This window comes from Hippoglossus stenolepis, chromosome 19 (assembly GCF_022539355.2).
Source record: "Hippoglossus stenolepis isolate QCI-W04-F060 chromosome 19, HSTE1.2, whole genome shotgun sequence".
NCBI lineage: Eukaryota > Metazoa > Chordata > Actinopteri > Pleuronectiformes > Pleuronectidae > Hippoglossus > Hippoglossus stenolepis.
This window is the reverse complement of record NC_061501.1, coordinates 16,666,160-16,692,203: the sequence shown is the minus strand read 5'-3', so window position 1 is coordinate 16,692,203 and position 26,044 is coordinate 16,666,160. Positions and strand designations below refer to the sequence as shown.

At 44.0% G+C, this 26,044-nt stretch overlaps 3 protein-coding genes across 3 annotated transcripts; 1 reads left to right on the top strand and 2 right to left on the bottom strand.

Annotated features, from left to right (window-relative positions):
* The first annotated feature begins 64 nt into the window (after window positions 1-64).
* pks1 (polyketide synthase 1) lies at window positions 65-7,343 on the top strand. The gene is made up of 5 exons (XM_035141923.2): window positions 65-431; window positions 512-672; window positions 761-964; window positions 1,062-1,243; window positions 1,342-7,343. Exons 1-5 carry the CDS (start codon window positions 130-132, stop codon window positions 6,823-6,825), a joined length of 6,333 nt encoding a protein of 2,110 aa, XP_034997814.2. The 5' UTR covers window positions 65-129; the 3' UTR covers window positions 6,826-7,343.
* A 550-nt stretch (window positions 7,344-7,893) lies between these two features.
* LOC118098924 (phthioceranic/hydroxyphthioceranic acid synthase-like) lies at window positions 7,894-15,541 on the bottom strand. Its single transcript, XM_035143177.2, is given in 7 exon segments — window positions 7,894-8,936; window positions 8,939-13,448; window positions 14,033-14,214; window positions 14,311-14,517; window positions 14,719-14,879; window positions 15,254-15,407; window positions 15,484-15,541. Coding segments are annotated over 7 exon segments (6,315 nt in total).
* Window positions 15,542-17,246: 1,705 nt separating this feature from the next.
* LOC118098767 (phthioceranic/hydroxyphthioceranic acid synthase-like) lies at window positions 17,247-26,044 on the bottom strand. Its single transcript, XM_035142873.2, has 6 exons — window positions 25,987-26,044; window positions 25,757-25,910; window positions 25,193-25,353; window positions 24,794-25,000; window positions 24,516-24,697; window positions 17,247-22,799 (listed from the first exon to the last, which is right to left on the bottom strand). Exons 1-6 carry the CDS (start codon window positions 26,042-26,044, stop codon window positions 17,247-17,249), a joined length of 6,315 nt encoding a protein of 2,104 aa, XP_034998764.2.

Sequence of the window (26,044 nt, the reverse complement as noted above, 5' to 3'; positions counted from 1 at the left end):
AGGGTAGAGCAGCTCTGGCTCTGACCACAAACCAGGACTAGACACTGAGCTTCACTATGGAGAGGCTTAAAATGTCTCTTTGCCTTTTGGAATCCCAGTAAAAACAACTTCCATCATCTTAAAGGAACAATGGACGACCCAGATGAGGAAATAGCTGTCGTTGGGATTGGATGCAATTTCCCTGGAGGTATGATTTCATTACGCTGTTGCAAGGATTTAGACATTTACTCTCTGTCTTCATTCAAACTGAATTGGTATCGTGGTGTGTGTATTTTAGGCGAGGGGTTGGATAATTTCTGGAGGGTCCTGCTGGAAGGAAAGAACTGTGCAGCAGATATTCCAGCAGAAAGGTTCGACACCACGTTCTGGTTTGATGCAGACGAGTGCAAACCCGGAAAGACACAAACAACCAGAGCAGCTCTAATAGAAGGGTAAGCCTTATACAGATGGACAGAGTTGATCCTTAGATGTTTGGATTATGAAAGATCTGCAATTTCTCGATTATTCCCAGATTTAACGAGTTTGATCACAAGTTCTTCGGCATCACTGAAGCAGAGAGTGATTTCATGGACCCTCAGCAGAAACTCCTCCTCCAGTGCACATACAGGGCGTTAGAAGACGCAGGGATGGCTATGGAGAGCATCAGCGGAAGCAGAACTGGAGTTTACATCGGTGACCACCATTATTCCACGAATCATTCCAAGTACAATGTTATAATACATAAATTGTAACCTACTCAACTTCGATTGTGGTGTTGCAGGTTTGATGAACAGGGATTACGAGATGCTCCGAAGTAATAATCCCACTGCAATCACCCACTATAACGGCACTGGGACGGCCATGAGTGTGGCTGCCAACAGAATTTCCTTCACCTTTAATCTCACCGGCCCTTCATTCGCCATCGACAGCGCCTGTTCCTCATCTTTGGTGGCTTTACATTTAGCCTGTCAGGCTCTAAAGCAAGGTACACGGTTTTCTCTTCCCTACGAAATCCATTATTAAAGTGGGTTTATCATGGAATTGCTTTTAAATGGTCCATGTTCATTCTTTCTTTCCACCAGGAGACTGTGAGATGGCTTTGTGTGGAGGTGTCAGCTGCATCATTGAGCCGAGAGTGTTTGTTGCTCTCACCAAAGCAAAGATGATCTCACCTGAGGGGACGAGCAAACCTTTCTCCGGCAGAGCAGACGGCTACGGCCGAGGAGAGGGCTGCGGGGTCGTTCTCCTGAAGCCTCTGAAAAATGTAAGAACATTTTTGTGTTTATTTAGTTTTTTGCAGTCATTTCATATCACATTGGGGATAATAGCTAATTTTCTAATGGTTTGACTTCATGTTTAAAGGCTGTAAAAGACTGCAACAAAATCTGGGGTATAATCAGCAAAACAGCCGTCAACCAAGATGGCCGCTCGGTCACTCCGATCACCAAACCCTCCAAGACGCAACAAGAGGAGCTGCTGCGAAGAATCTACTCAGAGTCCGACCTCGTAAATGTTCAGTACATAGAGGCACATGGGACTGGAACCCCGGTCGGAGACCCGACGGAGGCAGGAAGCATCTCTAACATCATCGCTAAGGCCAAACCTCCCGGATCAGAGAGACTGTGGATTGGCTCGGTGAAGAGCAACATCGGACATACAGAATCGGCAGCTGGAGTGGCCGGACTCATCAAGGTTCTTCTTATGATGAAGCACGAGACCATTGTTCCGTCCGTTTTCTACTCTGAAGACAGTGCAAGTATAGATGTAAAAGCTCTTAATCTAAATGTTCCATCTAAAGCTGAGAGGTGGGAGACAAATGGGTCGTTACAGAGAGTAGCTGGGATCAATAGCTTTGGGTTCGGAGGCACAAACGCACATGTGATTTTAAGGGAGTATGGAAAGACCACTGTTCCCAGACAGATCACAAAAAGTTGTCCGAAACTCTTTGTGGTTTCTGCAGCCTCTGAAAAATCATTGATCCTAACAATCGCTGACACCCATCGGAAGCTTTGCAGTGCTCTTACAGTTGATTTGCAGGCGTTGTCATATACCTCGGCGTGTGGGAGGAGTCATAGCAGACACAGATATAAGAAGGCCTTCCTCACAACTTCCCTCTCAGATTTACAACACAAGCTGGCAACTGCTCTCAAATCAAAGGTTGAGTCAACAAAGTCCGACGTCCAGGCCGTGTTTGTGTTTTGTGGGAATGGCGTTGCCTACTGGGGCATGTGCCAGCAGCTCATGGGAGAGGTTCCTGTTTTCAGAGATAAGGTCAGAGAAGTTGAAATTCTCTTCCAGAGTCATAGAAGCTCAAGCATCAGTCAATGGCTCACTGGTGAATATGATAATGATGATTTCAGCAAACCAGATTTTGCCCAACCTGTTCTTTTTGCAATCCAGATTGGCATTGCCTCTCTCCTGAAGCACTGGGGCGTCAAACCTGATGCAGTGCTTGGACACTCTGTTGGCGAGGTGGCTGCAGCTCACTGCTCCGGCCTCTTGTCTCTTGAAGACGCTGTGAAAGTGTTGTACCACCGCAGTTCTCTTCAGAGCAAGGTCACAGGAGGGAAAATGCTCGTTGTCAGTAATGTGGCTGCAGAAAAGGTTTTAGAAATCCTTGGAGTCTTCTCTGGCAAAATTTGTGTTGCAGCTCTCAACAGCCCTCGGTCCTGCACACTGTCGGGGGATTCAGACGTGATAGACATCCTCCATGAAAGGCTGAAGACTCTGTTTCCAGGTGAAAACCTCTTCCTCCATATCTTGGAGGTCCCGGCGGCATATCATAGCCACATGATGGATCCTATATTAGAAGACATTGAGAGAAGCATAGATCGTTTAGATGCCAATAACATGGAATGCAAACTTTTTTCGACAGTGACTGCAGACAGGTGTTCAGATGGTGACTTCTGCACTGGGACGTACTGGGCAAAGAACATCCGTGAGCCTGTTTTATTTGAACAAACACTGCGTGCTGTTGCTAAAGACAAGCAGTCAGGGAGAAACATGGTCTTTGTGGAGATTGGACCTCGTAGGGCTCTTCAAAGAAACATATGTGAGGCTCTGGGAAATGACACCATAGTTCTTTCCTCTGTCCATCCAGAGAAAGATTACGCCACAATCTTGTCTACCATGGCAAAAGTATTTGAACTGGGCATAAACGTGGACTGGCATGAAGTGTACAGAGGCTACGAAACATTGCCCACGACTCTTCCAATCTATCAGTTCGACTGCTTAAAGAAAGATCAGAATTTTGAAGAAATGAGAAAGGGGAATGAATTATCAGCTTTTTCTCCCCATCCACTCATATCCAAAATAAAGCCAGATAACAAAGAGTACATGTGCAACCTCTCACTGGAGAGCGCCCCTTATCTCTGGGAGCATAAGAACAATGGTGTTTCCATCGTACCAGGTGCACTTTATGTTGAACTAGCTTATGCCTCAGTGATGGCGAGCTTAATCCCAAAGACACCAGTTTCTTTTCTCCAGCTCAGTGTCAGATTTGAGAATCTGTTTACACTCAGCTCAAAGTGTCATCAGTTGAAAGTAATACTTGAGCATGCGGATAACGAGGCATCTTTTAAAATACAGTCTGCTGTTGCAACACATGCCTCTGGGACATACACGAGAGCAAGTAGCCAACCTCTCTTAGAGGAACCCGCCATTAGTCTCAACGTGATTTATCAACGGTGCGGATTAGTTATGAAGAGAAAAGAGATTTACTCAATTCTCTCTCAGGCAGGATTTGAATATGGCTCTGTCTTCAAACAGCTCGATGATGTGCGTTGTGGGAATGAGTTTAAAGAAGCTGTGACAACGATTCAAGTCCCCGGAGAACTTCTGAAACACCTTCATGACTATTTCATCCACCCTGTGTTACTGGACTATTTCCTCCAAATGACTGCAGTGGTGGCTATTGGACAGCTAACAGCCAAGCAGGGATTCCCCTCAGCTATAGGCTGTGTCACAATCTCAGCTCCATTACAAGAGAGAATGGTCATGTACTTACGAGCGACTCAAGAGACCCCAGACTTCCTAGAAGTGTGTGGTTCCTTTTGCACCACTGAGGGGGGAGTACTTGTGGAACTCAAGAAGGTGAGGATCTCATTTTTGAGCGATTGCTCGAATGTTCTTCAGTCGCTGTTCTTTCACAATGAAATATTTACAATCCATGACAAGGCAGACTCTCAAAGTTTCAAAATAAAAGCACTCGTTTTTGAAGACAAACTCTGTATTACCAAAAGACTTCAGCCGTACTTACTCCCAGAGTCGGTCATCGTGGAGAGCAGAGACAACTGGATGTCCGGCCAACTTCGAGATGTCGTGTTTCACACACTTAACGCTAATATTGACTTGGAAAATGTTCTCTTTATTTGGGGTGTAGAGAACCTCTGTCAGTTGTCACCTGAGCAGACATTGGAGGCCTTGGTTTCTTGCTGTGAGCAATTTCGCCAGATTGTATTAGCCTTAAAAGAGAAAAGACCATCTTGCACAGTCCACGTCATAACATACAGGTCAACAGAAATGACTGTGGACCATGTGAGTCCGGGATTTGTTCTGTCCGGTATGACAAGGGCTTGTGCCGCAGAGATGGAGAGTCCGTCCTTTCAGCTGATTGACCTCGCTTCTGTGACAAGTGAAGACGTTCAAATGCTGGTTCATGTGATCAGCACCTGCAAACAGCAAGAGGTCATGATCAGCAAAGGGCAGGCATCAGCAACAAGAATATCCCGCACCCCATTGAAGTACGAGGCTTTATGTGAAGGTGATGTGCAGTCGTTGTATCCGAGCGACTTTGTCCTGCAGACATCTGTCTCATACAGAATGCTCTGCTTGTCTGCCAGTCCCTGTGACACCAATATAAATCCTCTCCAAGCGAGGTCAGTTGAGATCCAGCTCACCAACGTATGCGTGCACTCGTCTGATTACTTTCCTGTCACCACTTCGCTTTTAAATTTCGGCAAGACGATGTATTGGGATCGACACACGTTGCAGAATCACACACTTCTGCTTTTAGATTTCAGTGGCATCGTCACAGCCGTTGGGAAAGATGTTCAAAACGTAAGAGTGGGAGATCAAATTGCTTCATGTTACCCAGTTCCAGCCACGGATAAGATTAGAGTTCCTGAAGCTGTGTGCTACAGTACAAAGAGACTCCCCTTTCTGAGAGAGACTCCATGTGTGTCTTACTTCATACTGGCATGGCAGATCCTGCAGAGGATGCTGCCTAAAGTAAACCAGCAGCAGAGAAAGCTGACGATTGTCTCCTCTAATCTCGCCTCTGCTCTGATTATAGTTTTAGCTCTGACAGCAAACCGCTCAGGCTGGAACGTTTCCTCGAGGCCACATTTCAGAGGCACTCCTCCACATTTTGATCAGAGTCATGCATTTGTGTTTCTGCCTCCATTTGACGAATCTTGGCGGGAAATACAACACAGGCGTGACTTTGAGAGACACGCTATTTTCGTATGTAGCAGCCACATGTCACCCTCACTCACTGCAAACATGTTTGCATCAAAGAGTGAGAACATGCACATACATAAACTAGATGTGGCGGATGTTCTCCAGAGAGCCACTCTGCAGGGTCAGAGCAGGGATGTCTTTAATTGGCTACAGTTATTAGGCTTTGATATAACATCTCTACCTTTGAAAAGAGACACATTTCAATCATCAAGAACAAAAGAGCCTCAGATCGAATCTTATTTCACCACAAAAACAGTGCAGCAGGTGGTTTTAGATATCGGAGGATCTCATTGTCCAGTGTCTGATATCCCTGTGCTCACCAGGCCTGGACGACTATTTAAACAAAGCTGTGTTTATATTGTAACCGGAGGCCTGTCCGGTTTGGGAGCTGAGACTGTGAAGTTCATCGCCCATAATGGTGGAGGTTGTATTGCAACACTGTCCAGGAGTGTTCCAACAGATGAGACGCTTTCTGAAATGGAGCTCCTCAAGAGAAGATATGGCGTTTCTGTCATTCATGTCCAGTGTGATGTTTCTGTGTTGACGCAGGTCGAGGACGCGATCTCAGAAATTACACGAAGATTTTCTCCTTGTCCAATCAAAGGAGTGTTTCACAGTGCTGCCGTATTACATGACGCACTGATTGAAAACCTTGATGAGTCTCTCTTCCGACAAGTGCTGCAGCCCAAAGTGAGCGGGGCTCTAAATCTTCACTGTGCAACACTTCACAACAAACTTGATTACTTTGTGTGCTACTCTTCCATCTCGTCTTTCATTGGCAACGCCTCCCAGTGTAACTACGCAGCGGCCAATTCTTTCCTGGACGTATTCTGTCACTACCGGAGAAACCTTGGACTTGCTGGACAGTCCATCAACTGGGGACCTTTGAATCTCGGTCTCCTGCTGAACAGAGACCACTTCCAGAAGTTCCTAGAGACAAAAGGGATGATGATAATGAGCGTGAGCGAGGTTCACGAAGCACTTGAAAAGTGTCTGTTAATGAACAAACCTCAACAAGTCATTTGCAAGTTCAACTTCAAAAACCTCAACATTCATGTGCTTTCACAAAATTCATCTCTCAGACAGCGACTGTCAGCTTTAGTGGAAACGGAGCTCAAAGAGGATATAAGCCGTGAACCCAAAGTTCAGCATTCGCACTCCACACATGAAATTGTAAGAAAAACTGTCAGTGACATAAGCAGCGTTAGTGTAGATGAGCTGGATGACGACTCGGCTCTGTGTGCTCTGGGTATTGACTCAATGTTGGCCATGACTCTTCAGAACAAGATTTTCCAGGAGACGGGAGTGAATGTACCTTTGGTTAGAATACTGGACCCGAACAGTACACTGGCCACTTTGACAACTATTGTCATGAATGATGGATAATTTCATTTAGGCGACTACATCATAGAATACATTGAATGATGAAAATGTTGGATGACCTGTTTATGTATAATCATTCTAATTCCAAGTTTATATTATATGTTGTTTTTCCACTGACATCTGGGTGCACTCACACATTGTTAGAGCTCTGATTTCTTTCTTGTGTATATAATGGTGCTCTTGAGTCTGTATACTGCCCCCTGTGGCCAAAAGACACACTGTGAATGCACTTTTAATGCCTATGTCACTGTAATAGGATTCAAAAGTAAAATGTGAAGCTTTTCCTTTTGACGAATGTGAGATTGCGTAACCTGCATTAAATAAGATCTGTAAATAAACCAACCTTATCAAGTACGAAGATCATAAAAACAACTGAGAATACACAAATCATTGATTAGGAGGAGTAATAAATTCTTTAATTGCTTGACTATAAAAACAGTGGTGTAAAGGATTTGATAACAGACTTCTGTATCTGCTCTCATTTTATTTGTCTTTCAAGTTTATTTTTCGACATGATGTAATAAAGTATTAATTCAAATAGCAAAAGCCTCAGAAATCACACATGTTTGACAAGTTAACATGTACAGGAAGTGCCAGAATACTGTATCACATGCTTTTTTGTTCCATCATCATTATAAAGTTGATAATCGATAAGATCATAAACCGTCAAGTGATTGTAAAAACGGCAGATAGAAGTAAGTTGATGTCAGTCTGAACCCCATCACAGACTTGAAAGATCACATTTGAATGAAATATCAAAAAAATTATGTACATACTCAACATCAATTGTAGACACTGACTGCATTACATGGTACATTTTGTTTTAAATTCTGTTCATAAGTTCACATGAAAATATAAAAAAAAGCTGAATGAATCAAACTGATAAAACTTAACAGACACATTCATAGAGTGCATCTTTGGGCAGCACTTAACAATGAACAAAAATTACAAAAGACAGACGTGCTTTAAACACAATTATGCTGTTGGATTACAATTACCATTATTTACTGAAATAAAGAATAAATCTTTCTGCATACGTATTTACATATCGTTTAAATGCATTTGTCATCTTTAAAATCTAGTTGAAAGATCCTCCATTTCTTTTGTGGAGTTACTCGTCACTGCGTCATCACTGACGTTTTCACCTTCGGCTCCTTCACTCAGCAGAGCTACCACTGTTGATAATGTGGCGTTGGGGTCCAACAGTTTCACCAGAGGTACGTTCACTCCTCTCGCCTGAAAGATCAGGTTCTGCAGAGTCATGGCCTGCATGGAGTCGACGCCCAAAGACGAGAGAAGTGAGTCATCTTTCAGATCACTGGGATCCATGCCGATGGTCTCGGTGAGCAGAGAGATGACGTACTCTTTGGGCGAGACACATTCAGCTTCTTTGGCTTGAGCAACTGTTTCGTTTGATTTTTGCAAAGCATCTTCAACTAACGCAGACAGGCGCATGGTCAAGGATGCATTTTGAGAGAGGATGTTGAACCTGATGTTTCTGAAGTGAAACCTGCAAACGGCCTGTTGGGGTTGATTGATCAGGAGGCACTGCTCTAAGCTTCTATGAACTTCAGCAACATTTAGCACCATCATCCCCTTTGCCTCCAGAAATTGCTGGAAATGGTCCTTGTTCAAGAGGAGACCGAGGTTGAGCGCTCCCCAGTTGATGGACTGTCCAGGCAGCCCGAGTTTGCGCCTGTAATGACAGAACATGTCGAGGAACGTGTTGGCTGCTGCATAGTTTGTTTGTGATGCATTTCCCAGAAAAGCAGAGATGGAGGAGTAACACACAAAATAGTGTAGCTGGCACTGCAGTGTTGCGTGGTGCAAATTTAATACACCCTTTACTTTTGGTTTGAGAACTTTCTCATACAGTGATCTGTCAAGGGTCTCAATCAGCCCATCATGCAGGACCACGGCACTGTGGAACACTCCTCTAACTGGACAACCAGGGAACTTCTGGCCAATGGCACTAATGACCTTGTGCACATGCTCAGAGACAGACACGTCACACTCCATGCTCGTGATGCAGTTTCCACACTGATTCTCTACGTTGTGTATCTCTTGCTCCAGATCTGGTGTGGGCTTGCTCCGGGAGAGTATGACAACATACCCCCACCTCTTTGGGAGATGAACTTGACCGTTTCAAAGCCCAGACCAGAAAGACCACCTGCCACTATATAAACTGCCCTCTTTTTGAAAAGCAGTTTTTTTGTTGGTAGCAGTGGGATCTCCGACAGAACACTGCCGTCGTCTTTGTTCAGAGCCACAACAGCCAGTGTCTTTGAGTTGAAGTACGACTCTGGTTTCTGAGGATGAAAGGTATCAAGGCTGTCAGACTTCACATTCTGAAAGGTAAAGTTTTTAACAGCAAATTTCCTGCTCAACTTCAAGGATTTGAGCCAGTGATAAATATGTGGCCTTTGGGCACTCAAAGATCCCTTTTGCAAAATGGCTGGTATCAGAATCGTCTGCAGATGAATACTTTCCTTCACACTGTGGAACATGTTTCGAGCAAGCAAACATTGCGTCTCAGATTCACAGATGATGACGACATGTTGGACCCTTGGAAAACTGCAAATCTTGTCAATCAAGGATTCTTCAAGTGGGGGCAGGATGACAAATGCATCAATTTGTTTGACATCTACAAAAGAACCATTACACTGCGTTCCAATAACCACATTCCAGCCAGATTTGGAGGAAGTAAGTGCCAAGACTTTGGTCAGAGCCGAGTCAGGAACAGGGGATATGATTCCCAGATGATGTTTGGCTCTGGGTAAGGCTCGATGCAGGATCTCCCATGCCAGCACATAGTAGGAAACACAGGGTGTTTTTTGAAGGAATGGGAATCGTTTTGTGCTGTAGCACACATCCTCTGGGACCCTGACCTTGCTGGCTGCCACCACAGGATAGCAGGAAGCAACGTGATCTCCCACCTTCAGTTTTCTCACTTCTTTTCCAACTGCGGTAACAGTACCGTTGAAATCAAGAGCCAGCAGCTTGTGACTTTGGGAGGAATGTTTATCCCAGTACAGTGTCGGGCCAAATTCCAAGTGTGTAGCACTGACGGGGAAGAAATCAGATGAATGGACACAAATCGTGCTGGGACGGATTTCAACTGCTCGGTCATTGATTGGCAGGTCCCCCTCATCAAAGTGAATGGCACTCACTTGCGTAATCTCATGTGCATCAGCTGTTTGAAGGATGCAATGCTCGGACATTGTTGAGGTAAAACTGGATCCTGAACTGTCAACGACTTCAGGCGGAGTACGGACAATGGAAGGTTTAAAGATCAGCCCATCTTTTACCACCAACTCTGGGTACTTGCTACAAGGATATGATCGTATGACCTCAGACAGAGCTGCAATGTCCTTAGCAGAGACAGTATCTATGTCAATGAGTTGAAATGAAAGATCTGGTATCTCTGCAGCAAAAGATCTGGTCATACCAACGATTCCAAAACCTGGATTTACGTGGTCTACTGTGACGTCAGATGAACGGTAGGTTACTGCTCTAATAGAGGCTGGAAAGTGAAGTTGCTTAAGCTCAAGGACGATTTGACGGAAAATCTCACAGCAGCTCACCACTTTCTGAAGAGCAACATCAGCGGCCTGTGAAGTAAGGTCTTCTTGGCCCCACAGAAACAAGACCTCATCAAACTTTTCCTTGCTCTCTTGGATATTGAATTTAGCCAAGAGGGAGGGGAAGCCATTACTCAAAATATCCTTTGCATGTGTGACTGGTATGTACTGAGATTTGGAGTCCAAATGTGGTCGCAGGCCTTTAGAGATCCCCATGTCATCACAGAAGACCAAGGCCTTCGGAGGAGGAGCAGATGGGATAGTGTCAGGAATGACACTGAAGGAGTTATGGTAGAAGTACTCCTCAACCACATGAGAGTGACTGCCAAGATACTTGATTATCACATGTTTCGCTTCAACCAACACTCTGCCGTCTCTGTCTGTAAAACAGCCACAAACCTCAAAGTGATCAAGACCCACATCGACTGCTCTCAAATACACAATCATCTCCTCTTGCAAAGGTTCAAACACAGTCAAACTTCCGATTTTGGCAGGAAAGCCTGGTCTACCAGCAAACATGTGCTCTACTGTGACTGGGAGAAGCTGCATCAGAAAATCCAACACAACAGGGTGGATGCAGTAGTCATGCAACTGCGATCGAAGTTCCTCTGGAACTGTTACAACTGCAAAAGCCTCCTTGAGATCTTCTCCATAGTGCACATTCCCTTTATTCTTGAAGACATCTCCATACTGAAAGCCTCCTTGAGACAAATACCCATAGAGCTCCTGAGAGCTCACTACAGATTTGCATCTTTTGAAGATGGCGCTCAGTGAAAGGCTCTGCTCCTCAATCAGCCGCTCTCTTTTGGAAACAACTGTGCCTGATGCATAAACTGCAGATGGAGAGAATACCGTGAAACTGGTTTCTGTCTTGGTTTCTTCCAGTTTCACCTTAATGTCAGGTGAATTCTGCGTTAAAACACACGGGCTGTGGAAGTTGACACTGAGCTGTAGAGAGTTGAGTGGTACTTTTGGTTTGGCACTGGCCATGACTGCGGCTAAACCCAACTCGACATAGAAGGCACCGGGGATGATGGGTATATTGTTGTGTTTGTGCTCTTTCAGGTAGAAAGAAGAGTCTGACTTCAGATCACAGCTGAAAATGTTGCTTTCACTTCCTGTCTGACAGAGCACAGGGTGATTACTTGGTGTATTTGCTTGTGCTGCACCGATAATCACGTCTCTGTCAGAACAATCAAACGTGTATTTCGGGAAAGGCAGCGGCATTGTCTCATATCCTTTATAGAAGGTGTTCCAATCGACCTGAACCCCCAGTTCGAACAGCTGAGAAACTACAGACAAGATTGTCTCATGATCTTTCCCTGGCTGCAGAGAGGGAAGAACAGCTGTGTCACTATCCAGAGATTCAATGATGTTTCGCTGCAGTGCCCTTCTTGGTGCTATCTCTACAAAAACTGTGTTCTTCTTTCCTTTCGCTGCCAACCGCACTGCCTGCTCGAAGGCCACTGGCTCACGAATGTTTCTAGCCCAGTATTCACCTGTGCAGAAATCTCCCTGCTGGACCTCCTTGCCTGTCACTGTTGAGAACAACTCTGTGTCAAGATTGTTCACCTGTAAGAGGCCAATTGTGTCCTTGATTTCTGTCAGAATTGGATCCATCATGTGGCTGTGGTAAGCAGCAGGGACATTCAGCAGACGCAGGAACAGATTCTGACCATTGGCTGAGGCACTTAGCTCTGTATGGAAGCTCTTAATTGCATCTGCATCCCCTGAGAGGGTGCAGGACTGTGGACTGTTGAAAGCAGCGAGGCAAACTCTACCAGAGTAAGAAGGCAGAAGAGCAGTTACCTCCGATACAGCCATGTTGCTGATCACAAGCATCATCCCGCCAGTGACTTTGCTCTGGAGCTTGCTGCGGAAATAGATGACTTTTATCGCATCCTCAAGAGACAAGACGCCAGAGCAGTGAGCGGCTGCGACCTCACCCACAGAGTGTCCAAGTATTGCATCTGGCTTGACACCCCAATGTCTGAGTAGGGTGGTAATGCCAACCTGGGTGGCAAAGAGCAATGGTTGGACCACCTCTGGGTTTTTGAAGTCACTACTCTCAAACTCACTGTCAAGCGTGTCCAGGATGTTCAGCCCACTCAGCCTTTTGAACAGTTCTGTAATCTCTTTGATTTTACTTCTGAAGACAGGTTCTTGTTTCAGGAGCTGCTTGCACATGCCATGGTAAGTGACGCCATTTCCACAGAAGACAAACACTAACTTTGGATCGGAGTAGGCTTGGCTGATATTTTTGCCAACAGCAGCGCTTAACTTATCTTTAAGATCGACCACAGATGATACCATGATGGCTTTTCTGTATCTATGTTTGAGATGGCTCCTTCTGCAAGCTGACGTGTACAAGAGAGAATCTAGATCAACTTCACTATCGGCCTCTAGCTGTTTAACGGTGTCTTCCATCATGAGAGAGAGAGATTTTGTTGACTTTGCTGACATGACAAAGTACTTTGGTTGCGTCTCATCATGCTCTTGTCTGATGGGTGACTGTTTGTACTGTTTGACAACAGCATGTGCATTTGTTCCCCCAAAGCCAAAGTTGTTCACCCCTGCAATTCGTGCACCAGGCGGTTCCCATTTTTCGGCCTTCTGAGGAACTTTAATGTTCAGGGCTTTGGCATCAACACTGTCAGTTTCTTCAGAGTAGAAAACGGACGGAACAATGGTCTCGTGCTTCATCATAAGAAGAACCTTAATGAGTCCGGCCACTCCGGCTGCAGATTCTGTATGTCCGATGTTGCTCTTCACCGAGCCAATCCACAGTCTCTCTGATCCGGGAGGTTTGGCCTTAGCGATGGCGTTAGAGATGCTTCCTGCCTCCGTTGGGTCTCCGACCGGGGTTCCAGTCCCATGTGCCTCTATGTACTGAACATTTACAAGGTCGGAGTCTGAGTAGATTCCTCGCAGCAGCTCCTCTTGTTGCGTCATGGAGGGTTTGGTCATCGGAGTGACTGAGTGTCCATCTTGGTTGACGGCTGTTTTACTGATGATACCCCAGATATGGTCGTGGTCTTGTAAAGCCTGAAAGGCAAACATAAGACAAAAATCAAACCATTGTCCTGGATCGTCCTGGATCAATCATTTGTGAGGTTTCTGCATTATTTTCACTGTTAAAATGTTTTTTCTGGTAAATTTTCCTCACCATCGTTGAAGGAGGAAGCAAATTTTAATTGGTGAATATGGGCCCCACAGATAAAACTTTATTTGCATGATTCAAACCAAACAGGGTCAGCAGGAATTTAGAGACTAATATAAATTTTACGGTAAGTTGTTTGGTTAATGTTTAAAAGAACAAAAATAATCAGTCAGTTATTAACTGAAACTGGTGTTATATCTGACACGGTCTGATGTTAATAATTAGGAAATGTTGTTTGTCTTGTTACTGCTGAGGACAGTGTCATTCAGTCCTGTTCTTATGTGTGTGAGCAGTATCGTTTTAACTGTTTAATTTTGACACCTCTGACCTGGTTTGACTGATTCCTGTGAACCGAGCCATCTGCATTAAATATTATGAGCGTCAGTACAAACTTTCAGAACAGGAAATGAGACACAATCCTGAGGAAAGCAACGAACTTAACTAAACTCAGGGTTGTGACCTTTCTGACCTTTTTCAGTGGTTTCAGTAGAACAACCCCGCAGCCCTCCCCTCGGCCGTAGCCGTCTGCCGTGCTGGAGAAAGGTCTGCTCGTCCCTTCAGGTGAAATCATCTTGGCCTTGCTGAGAGCGACAAACACTCTTGGCTCAAAGATGCAGTTCACACCTCCACACAAAGCCATTTCACAATCACCTGATAAGATAAAACACATTTCGTCCTTGTAATAAAAGTATGTAGTTACTCTCTGAAGTGTTACTCCAGTTGGTTCCACACGTCTTTCATACACACCTTGTTTAATGGATTGACAAGCGAGATGAAGAGCCACGAGGGACGAGGAGCAGGCGCTGTCTATGGTCAGGGACGGCCCAGTGAAGTTGAAGATGTATGAGACTCTGTTTGCTGCGATGCTCATGGCGAGGCCAGTTCCAGTCCAGTGGTTGATCACACTCGGGTGCAGGTGCGCAGCATTTGTTTCGTAATCTCTGTTCATTAGACCTAAATAGAAAAAAAATAAACAGGAAAACATGTTGAAACTCAAAAGGTTGCTCCTTATTATTTTAAAGTTTCTGGATGGGTTATTTATTTTGACAGTTTTCATGTTAAAACTTGGTCCAAACAATAACTTCACGCAGAAATGATTTCTATCGTCAGAAGACAGTATTAGACGCAGTAGCTGTAAATGTTTTATTCTCTTACCTAAAAACACGCCTGTCCTGGTGCCGCTGGCCTCCTCCATAGGAATCCCAGCATTTTCTAAAGCTCTGTAAACACACTGAAGGAGCTGCTTCTGCTGAGGATCCATTTGTTCCACTTCACTGTCGCTGATGCCAAAGAACTTGTGGTCAAAATCATTAAACCTGGAGAAAAGAAAAGATTGAAACCGCTGAATCAATTTAGGAGAGAAGTATTTTAATATAATTATTTCACTTTATGTCAGATTTGTTTTGGAGAATACCAACATCTGTAGTTGTTCCAGAGCTGAGTTTTTAACATGAGAAAAAACCTTTCTTCATTTTTAATTTTTCACTTTTATCAGGAGCGTCTAACAAAATTTTCCCATATTCATAGATTCATGTATAGGTTCAAAGATCATATTAATGAGAAGATGACCCTATAAAACTTTAAAGTATATGTTATAGTATATGTTATAGAATATACATAAAACCTATATGCTCCCAAAACAGAGTAAATAAACCTCTAGATCTAAATATATTAAGATTTGAACACTTACCCATCAATGAGAGCAGCCTTGGCTGTGCGGGATTTACCCGCTTTGTTTTCGTCAGGGTCATACCAGGCGGACAAGTCAAACCTCTTTTTGGGAATTGGCAAAGAACAGTTTCTCCCATCAAGAAGAACCTTCCAGAAATTTTCAAGCCCCTCTCCTGTTTGGAAACATCAATGTTCCATCATACAGAATACATTTTTTCTGTAATGTAAAATGTTTCATTAAAATATTACCTCCAGGAAAATTGCATCCAATGCCCACCACTGCGATTGCGTCCTCAGCCTCCTCCATCCTCTCTGTGCACGAGAGAAAATCAAAAATCTTTACTGCACCGTCATGTCAACATCACTCGTCCCTGCAGGCGTCTCACATCCAGAAATAAAAGTGGTTCATACACTGAAAGAGTTTGTAATTAGTCCAGTTTAGTCACGCACCAGATCTCCCATACATCCGTACCGTTTGCCATTTTCCCCAAGTGATGCTATCGCTGCCGGACCCGCAGCTGATTCTTATAGTCAGCCTCTGTTCTTTATTAAAGATTAATGATTGATTGTTTATGTGGCCATGGAGATGAAGGACTTCAGTGCACACATTTATGGCGCCTTGCAAATGATAACACCGGGATTAATAAGTAAATTAATCCAATGGGGTCGAGGTGAATTCAGGTCTCGTTTCATTGCAGTTTATCACAGTTATATCATCATAACTAACAATCAACCAAATCAGGACGTTAAGTTTAACATAAAACGGAGTGTTGTTGGTTCAATGTATATTTTATTTATAATTTGTTTTTCCACTGATATCTGGGTGCACTCTCATATTATTAAATCCAGAGCTCTGATTTCTTTCTTGTGTATATAATGGTGCTCAAGAGTCTGTATACTGCCCCATGTGGCCCACAGACACACAGTGAAGGCACTTTTAATGCCCATGTCACTACAATAGGATTCACAACTAAAATGTGAAGCTTTTTCTTTTTCTTTGAAGTTACACTTTTGACGAATGAGAGATTGTGTAACCTCCATTAAATAATATCTGTAAATAAACCAACCTTATCAAGTACGAAGACAATTTGGCAGCTTCATTTATTGTGTCATAAAAACAACAAAGACACTCTTTGTCATAAACTCCAACAATAACCATTAAAGTTTGTTGTGATGTCAATTCTACTTTAGTTTCCATTCCAAATATTAATATGGCAAAAACACCTCAGAATAGTGAAATCCTTTCTTGATTTAGAGGAGTAATAACTTATTTAATTGTAATGTAACTTTGCTTGAATATAAAAACAGTAGTGTAAAGGCTTTTATGACAGATTTCTGTATCTGCTCTCATTTTATTTGTCTTTCCTTGTGGCAGAAATCTACTCCATGGGAACAATTTCTTTTTGTGTATGATGTAATAAATTATTAATTCTAATAGCAAAAGGCTCAGTAATCACACTCGCTTGCCAAGTAATCATGTACGGGACGTGTCAGAATACACATGCTTTTATTTCCATCACCATTATAAAGTTGACAATCAGCTATTACAATTGACCATGACTTGTCAAGTGATTGTAAAACAGGCGGAAGTAAGTTGATGTCAGTCTGAACCCCATCACAGACTTGAAAAGATCACATTTGAATGAAATAACAAAAAATAATGTTCACACTCGACATCAGTTGGAGAATACTGAATACATTACATTGTGCAGTTTGTTTTAAATGCCGTTCATATTTTCACACAATTAAATAAAAAATGCAGAATTATTCAAACTCAAAATGGGCCACATCTGCTGAAAAGTGGGTAAAATATTGTATATGGTTATAACAATGTAATCCCTTTCAAAATACAATTTCAAAATGAAGGCAAATAACAGGTAAATAAATATGACACCTGCTTTAAACACAATTATGCTACTGGATTACAATTTCCATTATAAACCATCTGCTGAAATAAACAATAAATCTTTCTGCATACGTATTTACATATCGTTTCAATGCATTTGTCATCTTTACAATCTAGTTGAAAGATCCTCCATTTCGTTAGTGGAGTTACTCGTCACTGCGTCATCACTGACATTTTCACCTTCGGCTCCTTCACTCAGCAGAGCTACCACTGTTGATACTGTGGCGTTGGGGTCCGTCAGTTTCACCAGAGGTATGTTCACTCCTCTCGCCTGGAAGATCAGGTTCTGCAGAGTCATGGCCTGCATGGAGTCGACGCCCAAAGACGAGAGAAGTGAGTCATCTTTCAGATCACTGGGATCCATGCCGATGGTCTGGGTGAGGACGGAGATGGCGTACTCTTTGGGCGAGACAGATTCAGCTTGTGTGGCTTGAGCATCTGTTTCGTTAGATTTTTGCAAAGCCTCTTCAATTAACGCGGACAGGCGCATGGTCATTGATGCATTTTGAGAGAGAATGTTGAACCTGAGGTTTCTAAAGTGAAACCTGCAAACAACCTGTTGGGCTTGATTGATCAGGAGGCACTGCTCTAAGCTTCTATGAACTTCAGCAACATCCATCACCATCATCCCCTTTGCCTCCAGAAATTGCTGGATATGGTCCTTGTTCAAGAGGAGACCGAGGTTGAGCGCTCCCCAGTTGATGGACTGTCCAGGCAGACCGAGATTGCGCCTGTAATGACAGAACATGTCGAGGAACGTGTTGGCTGCTGCATAGTTTGTTTGTGATGCATTTCCCAGAAAAGCAGAGATGGAGGAGTAACACACAAAATAGTGTAGCTGGCACTGCAGTGTTGCGTGGTGCAAATTTAATACACCCTTTACTTTTGGTTTGAGAACTTTCTCATACAGAGATCTGTCAAGGGTCTCAATCAGCCCATCATGCAGGACCACGGCACTGTGGAACACTCCTCTAACTGGACAACCAGGGAACTTCTGGCCAATGGCACTAATGACCCTGTGCACATGCTCAGAGACAGACACGTCACACTCCATGCTCGTGATGCAGTTTCCACACTGATTCTCTACGTTGTGTATCTCTTGCTGCAGATCTGGTGTGGGCTTGCTCCGGGAGAGTATGACAATATACCCCCCCCCTCTTTGGGAGATGAACTTGACCGTTTCAAAGCCCAGACCAGAAAGACCACCTGTCACTATGTAAACCGCTCTCTTTTTGAAAAGCAGTGTCTTTGTTGGTAGCAGTGGGATCTCCGACAGAACACTGCCGTCGTCTTTGTTCAGAGCCACAACAGCCAGTGTCTTTGAGTTGAAGTACGACTCTGGTTTCTGAGGATGAAAGGTATCAAGGCTGTCAGACTTCACATTCTGAAAGGTAAAGTTTTCAACAGCAAATTTCCTGCTCAGCTTCAAGGATTTGAGCCAGTGATAAATATGTGGCCTTTGGGCACTCAAAGATCCCTTTTGCAAAATGGCTGGTATCAGAATCGTCTGCACATGAATACTTTCCTTCACACTGTGGAACATGTTTCGAGCAAGCAAACATTGCATCTCAGATTCACAGATGATGACGACATGTTGGACCCTTGGAAAACTGCTAATCTTGTCAATCAAGGATTCCTCAAGTGGGGGCAGGATGACAAATGCATCAATTTGTTTGACATCTACAAAAGAACCATTACACTGCGTTCCAATAACCACATTCCAGCCAGATTTGGAGGAAGTAAGTGCCAAGACTTTGGTCAGAGCCGAGTCAGGAACAGGGGATATGATTCCCAGATGATGTTTGGCTCTGGGTAAGGCTCGATGCAGGATCTCCCATGCCAGCACATAGTAGGAAACACAGGGTGTTTTTTGAAGGAATGGGAATCGTTTTGTGCTGTAGCACACATCCTCTGGGACCCTGACCTTGCTGGCTGCCACCACAGGATAGCAGGAAGCAACGTGATCTCCCACCTTCAGTTTTCTCACTTCTTTTCCAACTGCGATAACAGTACCGTTGAAATCTAGAGCCAGCAGCTTGTGACTTTGGGAGGAATGTTTATCCCAGTACACTGTCCGGCCAAATTTCAAGTGTGTAGCACTGACGGGGAAGAAATCAGATGAATGGACACAAATTGTGCTGGGACGGATTTCAACTGATGTGTCACTGATTGGCAGGTCCCCCTCATCAAAGTGAATGGCACTCACTTGCGTAATCTCATGTGCATCAGCTGTTTGAAGGACGCAATGCTCGGACATTGTTGAGGTAAAACTGGATCCTGAACTGTCAACGACTTCAGGCGGAGTACGGACAATGGAAGGTTTAAAGATCAGCCCATCTTTTACCACCAACTCTGGGTACTTGCTACAAGGATATGATAGTAGGACCTCAGACAGAGCTGCAATGTCCTTAGCAGAGACAGTATCTATGTCAATGAGTTGAAATGAAAGATCTGGTATCTCTGCAGCAAAAGATCTGGTCATACCAACGATGGCAAAACCTGGATTTACGTGGTCTGCTGTGAAATCAGATGAACGGTAGGTTACTGCTCTAATAGAGGCTGGAAAGTGAAGTCGCTTAAGCTCAAGGACGATTTGACGGAAAATCTCACAGCAGCTCACCACTTTCTGAAGAGCAACATCAGCGGCCTGTGAAGTGAGGTCTTCTTGGCCCCACAGAAACAAGACCTCATCAAACTTTTCCTTGCTCTCTTGGATATTGAATTTAGCCAAGAGGGAGGGGAAACCATTACTCAAAATATCCTTTGCACGTGTGACTGGTATGTACTGAGATTTGGAGTCCAAATGTGGTCGCAGGCCTTTAGAGATCCCCATGTCATCACAGAAGACCAAGGCCTTAGGAGGAGGAGCAGATGGGATAGTGTCAGGAATGACACTGAAGGAGTTATGGTAGAAGTACTCCTCAACCACATGAGACTGACTCCCAAGAAACTTGATTGTCACATGTTTCGCCTCAACCAACACTCTGCCTTCTCTGTCTGTAAAACAGCCACAAACCTCAAAGTGATCAAGACCCACATCGACTGCTCTCAAATACACAATCATCTCCTCTTGCAAAGGTTCAAACACGGTCAAACTTCCGATTTTGACAGGAAAGCCTGGTCTACCAGCAAAGATTTGTTTTACTGTGACTGGGACAAGCTGCATCAGAAAATCCAACACAACAGGGTGGATGCAGTAGTCATGCAACTGCGATCGAAGTTCCTCTGGAACTGTTACAACTGCAAAAGCCTCCTTGAGATCTTCTCCATAGTGCACATTCCCCTTATTCTTGAAGACATCTCCATACTGAAAGCCTGCTTGAGACAAAAACCCATAGAGCTCCTGAAAGCTCACTACAGATTTGCATCTTTTGAAGATGGTGCTCAGTGAAAGGCTCTGCTCCTCAATCAGCCGCTCTCTTTTGGAAACAACTGTGCCTGATGCATAAACTGCAGATGGAGAGAATACCGTGAAACTGGTTTCTGTCTTGGTTTCTTCCAGTTTCACCTTAATGTCAGGTGAATTCTGCGTTAAAAGACACGGGCTGTGGAAGTTGACAGTGAGCTGTAGAGAGTTGAGTGGTACTTTTGGTTTGGCACTGGCCATGACTGCGGCTAAACCCAATTCGGCATAGAAGGCACCGGGGATGATGGGTATATTGTTGTGTTTGTGCTCTTTCAGGTAGAAAGAGGAGTCTGACTGCAGATCACAGCTGAGAATGTTGCTTTCACTTCCTGTCTGACAGAGCACAGGGTGATTACTTGGTGTATTTGTTTGTCCTGCACTGATCACGTCTCTGTCAGAACAATCAAACGTGTATTTCGGGAAAGGCAGCGGCATTGTCTCATATCCTTTATAGAAGGTGTTCCAATCGACCTGAACCCCCAGTTCGAACAGCTGAGAAACTACAGACATGATTGTCTCATGATCTTTCCCTGGCTGCAGAGAGGGAAGAACAGCTGTGTCACTATCCAGAGATTCAATGATGTTTCGCTGCAGTGCCCTTCTTGGTGCTATCTCTACAAAGACTGTGTTCTTCTTTCCTTTCGCTGCCAACCGCACTGCCTGCTCGAAGGCCACTGGCTCACGAATGTTTCTAGCCCAGTATTCACCTGTGCAGAAATCTCCCTGCTGGACCTCCTTGCCTGTCACTGTTGAGAACAACTCTGTGTCAAGATTGTTCACCTGTAAGAGGCCAATTGTGTCCTTGATTTCTGTCAGAATTGGATCCATCATGTGGCTGTGGTAAGCAGCAGGGACATTCAGCAGACGCAGGAACAGATTCTGACCATTGGCTGAGGCACTTAGCTCTGTATGGAGGCTTTTAATTGCATCTGCATCCCCTGAGAGGGTGCAGGACTGTGGACTGTTGAAAGCAGCAAGGCAAACTCTACCAGAGTAAGAAGGGAGAAGAGCCGTTACCTCCGATACAGCCATGTTGCTGATCACAAGCATCATCCCGCCAGTGACTTTGCTCTGGAGCTTGCTGCGGAAATAGATGACTTTTATCGCATCCTCAAGAGACAAGAGGCCAGAGCAGTGAGCGGCTGCGACCTCACCCACAGAGTGTCCAAGTATCGCATCTGGCTTGACACCCCAATGTCTGAGTAGGGTGGTAATGCCAACCTGGATGGCAAAGAGCAATGGTTGGACCACCTCTGGGTTTTTGAAGTCACTACTCTCAAACTCACTGTCAAGCGTGTCCAGGATGTTCAGCCCACTCAGCCTTTTGAACAGTTCTGTAATCTCTTTGATTTTACTTCTGAAGACAGGTTCTTGTTTCAGGAGCTGCTTGCACATGCCATGGTAAGTGACGCCATTTCCACAGAAGACAAACACTAACCTTGGATCAGAGTAGGCTTGGCTGATATTTTTGCCAACAGCAGCACTTAACTTATCTTTAAGATCGACCACAGATGATACCATGATGGCTTTTCTGTATCTATGTTTGAGATGGCTCCTTCTGCAAGCTGACGTGTACAAGAGAGAATCTAGATCAACTTCACTATCGGCCTCTAGCTGTTTAACGGTGTCTTCCATCATGAGAGAGAGAGATTTTGTTGACTTTGCTGACATGACAAAGTACTTTGGTTGCGTCTCATCATGCTCTTGTCTGATGGGTGACTGTTTGTACTGTTTGACAACAGCATGTGCATTTGTTCCCCCAAAGCCAAAGTTGTTCACCCCTGCAATTCGTGCACCAGACGGTTCCCATTTTTCGGCCTTCTGAGGAACTTTAATGTTCAGGGCTTTGGCATCAACACTGTCAGTTTCTTCAGAGTAGAAAACGGAGGGAACAATGGTCTCGTGCTTCATCATAAGAAGAACCTTAATGAGTCCGGCCACTCCGGCTGCCGATTCTGTATGTCCGATGTTGCTCTTCACCGAGCCAATCTGCAGTCTCTCTGATCCGGGAGGTTTGGCCTTAGCGATGACGTTAGAAATGCTTCCTGCCTCTGTTCGGTCTCCAACCGGGGTTCCAGTCCCATGTGCCTCTATGTACTGAACATTTACGAGGTCGGACTCTGAGTAGATTCTTCGCAGCAGCTCCTCTTGTTGCGTCATGGAGGGTTTGGTGATAGGAGTGACTGAGTGTCCATCTTGGTTGACGGCTGTTTTGCTGATGATACCCCAGATATGGTCGTGGTCTTGTAACGCCTGCAAAGCAAAAATAAGACTATTAAATACAATTTTTAAAAGACCTAGGCCACAAGTCTTTAACTCGCGGGACGAGTTCACAGACTTTATTGGATCCACAGCCAGCTGCACACAGCTGTTTTACCTGCAGAAGGACGATAGAATTCGTCGAGGAGAACAGAAAGAATTCCCTCCTTTCGTCAACATCGCTGTTTCCCACCACTGCCACTGAGGAAATCAGCTCATCACCGTTCATTCTCGGGACGAGATAACGGACACCGCCCTGCTGCCCTTCACGGACCGCGCCGATTACGCACGACGAACCACGAACCAGCACTAAAGTAAGAGGCTTATTTGTCTGGGCAAATACTAGTTGAATAGTTAGTTTTTATTGTCGAATGTAATATTGTGTCGGACCGCTGAGTCCTCGTGTATTACTGTGTTGTTGCGCGCGTCCAGAGACAGCGCTTTACGCAGCGCCAACGCGCTGTTTAGACTCGCCGCCGTTAGAGCAAAAGCGGGTATTTTACCCTTAAGAAGACCAGTGCACGGCCCGACGGACCTCAGTTCGCCCGCCTGTTCACTGCGTGGTAGAATCCCCGCATATTGCCTTCGGTGGTGATTAAGATCTCTTATTATCTGTTGCATGCTTCTTCTCTCTCTCACTCTCGTTTCTCTCCCTCTCCTAACCCGCTTCCACACACACATTCAGACATACATACACACAATCATACTTTTATACATTCTGGGGGCCAGATAGCGTGATCGAGTTAGGTCACATTGGTTCTCTGTTCTCGACCTCCCCTTTGTTTAAATCACGCGGTTCCGCCGCCATTTCTAAGTTGGCAATACGACGTCACCAGCGTGGCCTCGTACGCCATCTTTATACCCCCTTCCTCTCTCTCTCTCTCACCCATACACACACACACACACGCACACACAAACACACACATACACACACACACATACACACTAGCGGTGTTACATGTGTGTTGCCATCGTTATAGTCGCTTGTGTGGTTCATGTTTTTGGTATAGTGGATTTTGTTGAGATAGTGTTCAGTGATTTGCATTACTGTTACTATCTTTTAATAAATTCTATTTGTGATTAAAGTAGTAGCGTTTGTGATTATTTGTGCATTTGTATGTGATTACAGCTGGATTATGACGGTCAGTGCTCGGACTTAAACCTTCACTGTTCATTTTATAATCATTAATATTACATATTGATATTATTAATTGAACTTTCCAAATTGAGATTGATTTTTATTTTTACAGATTGATTATTGGTCCCTGATACCAGGGTGGTGCCCCGTTATTTTTTAATTTTAATTAATAATTTAAATTTTACGGTAAGTTGTTTGGTTAATGTTTAAAATAACAAAATAATCAGTCAGTTATTAACTGAAACTGGTCTTATATCTGACACGGTCTGATGTTAATAATTAGAAAATGTTGTTTGTCTTGTTACTGCTGAGTTCAGCATCATTCAGTCCTGTTCTTATGTGTGTGACCAGTATCGTTTTAACTGTTTAATTTTGATACCTCTGACCTTGTTTGACTGATTCCTGTGAACCGAGCCATCTGCATTAAATATTATGAGCGTGAATCTGCATTAGTGCTTTATTGGTTTTTCCTTTGACCAGCGTGCTAGTACAAACTTTTAGAACAGGAAATGAGACACAATCCTGAGGAAAGCAACGAACTTAACTAAACTCAGGGTTGTGACCTTTCTGACCTTTTTCAGTGGTTTCAGTAGAACAACCCCGCAGCCCTCCCCTCGGCCGTAGCCGTCTGCCGTGCTGGAGAAAGGTCTGCTCGTCCCTTCAGGTGAAATCATCTTGGCCTTGCTGAGAGCGACAAACGCTCTTGGCTCATAGATGCAGTTCACACCTCCACACAAAGCCATTTCGCAATCACCTGATAAAATAAAACATATTTCAGCCTAGTAATAAAAGTATGTAGTTACTCTCTGAAGTGTTACTCCAGTTGGTTCCACACGTCTTTCATACACACCTTGTTTAATGGATTGACAAGCGAGATGAAGAGCCACGAGGGACGAGGAGCAGGCGGTGTCTATGGTCAGGGACGGCCCAGTGAAGTTGAAGATGTATGAGACTCTGTTTGCTGCGATGCTCATGGCGAGGCCAGAGCCAGTCCAGTGGTTGATCACACTCGGGTGCACGTGCGCAGAATTTTTTTCGTAATCTCTGTTCATTAGGCCTAAATAAAATAAATTAAACATGTTGAAACTCAAAAGGTTGCTCCTTATCATTTTAAAGTTTCTGGATGGGTTATTTATTTTGACAGTTTTCATGTTAAAACTTGGTTCAAACAATAACTTCACGCAGAAATGATTTATATCTTCAGAAGACAGTATTAGAAGCAGTAGCTGTAAATGTTTTATTCTCTTACCTAAAAACACGCCTGTCCTGGTGCCGCTGGCCTCCTCCATAGGAATCCCAGCATTTTCTAAAGCTCTGTAAACACACTGAAGGAACTGCTTCTGCTGAGGATCCATTTGTTCCACTTCACTGTCGCTGATGCCAAAGAACTTGTGGTCAAAATCATTAAACCTGGAGAAAAGAAAAGATTGAAACCGCTGAATCAATTTAGGAGATACGTATTTTAATAGTATAATAAGAGAAAATCTACTTTATGTGAGATTTAAGATACAGAGAAGCTGATTTAGAGACATTTCTTGGTTTGTTTTGGAAAATACCAACATCTGTAGTTGTTCCAGAGCTGATTTTTAACATCATTATTTGTTATTACTTTTATCAGGAGCATCTAACAAAATGTTCCCATATTCATAGATTCATGTATAGGTTCAACGATCATATTAATGAGAAGATGACCCTATAAAACTTTAAAGTATATGTTACAGAATCTGTTATAGAATATACATAAAACCTATATGCTCACAAAACAGAGTAAATAAACCTCTAGATCTAAATATATTACGATTTGAACACTTACCCATCAATGAGAGCAGCCTTGGCTGTGCAAGTTTTACCCGCTTTGTTTTCGTCGGGGTCATACCAGGCGGACAAGTCAAACCTCTTTTTGGGAATTGGCACAGAACAGTTTCTCCCATCAAGAAGAACCTTCCAGAAATTGTCAAGCCCCTCTCCTGTTTGGAAACATCAATGTTCCATTATACAGAATACAATTTTTCTGTAATGTAAAATGTCTCATTAAAATATTACCTCCAGGAAAATTGCATCCAATGCCCACCACTGCGATTGCGTCCTCAGCCTCCTCCAT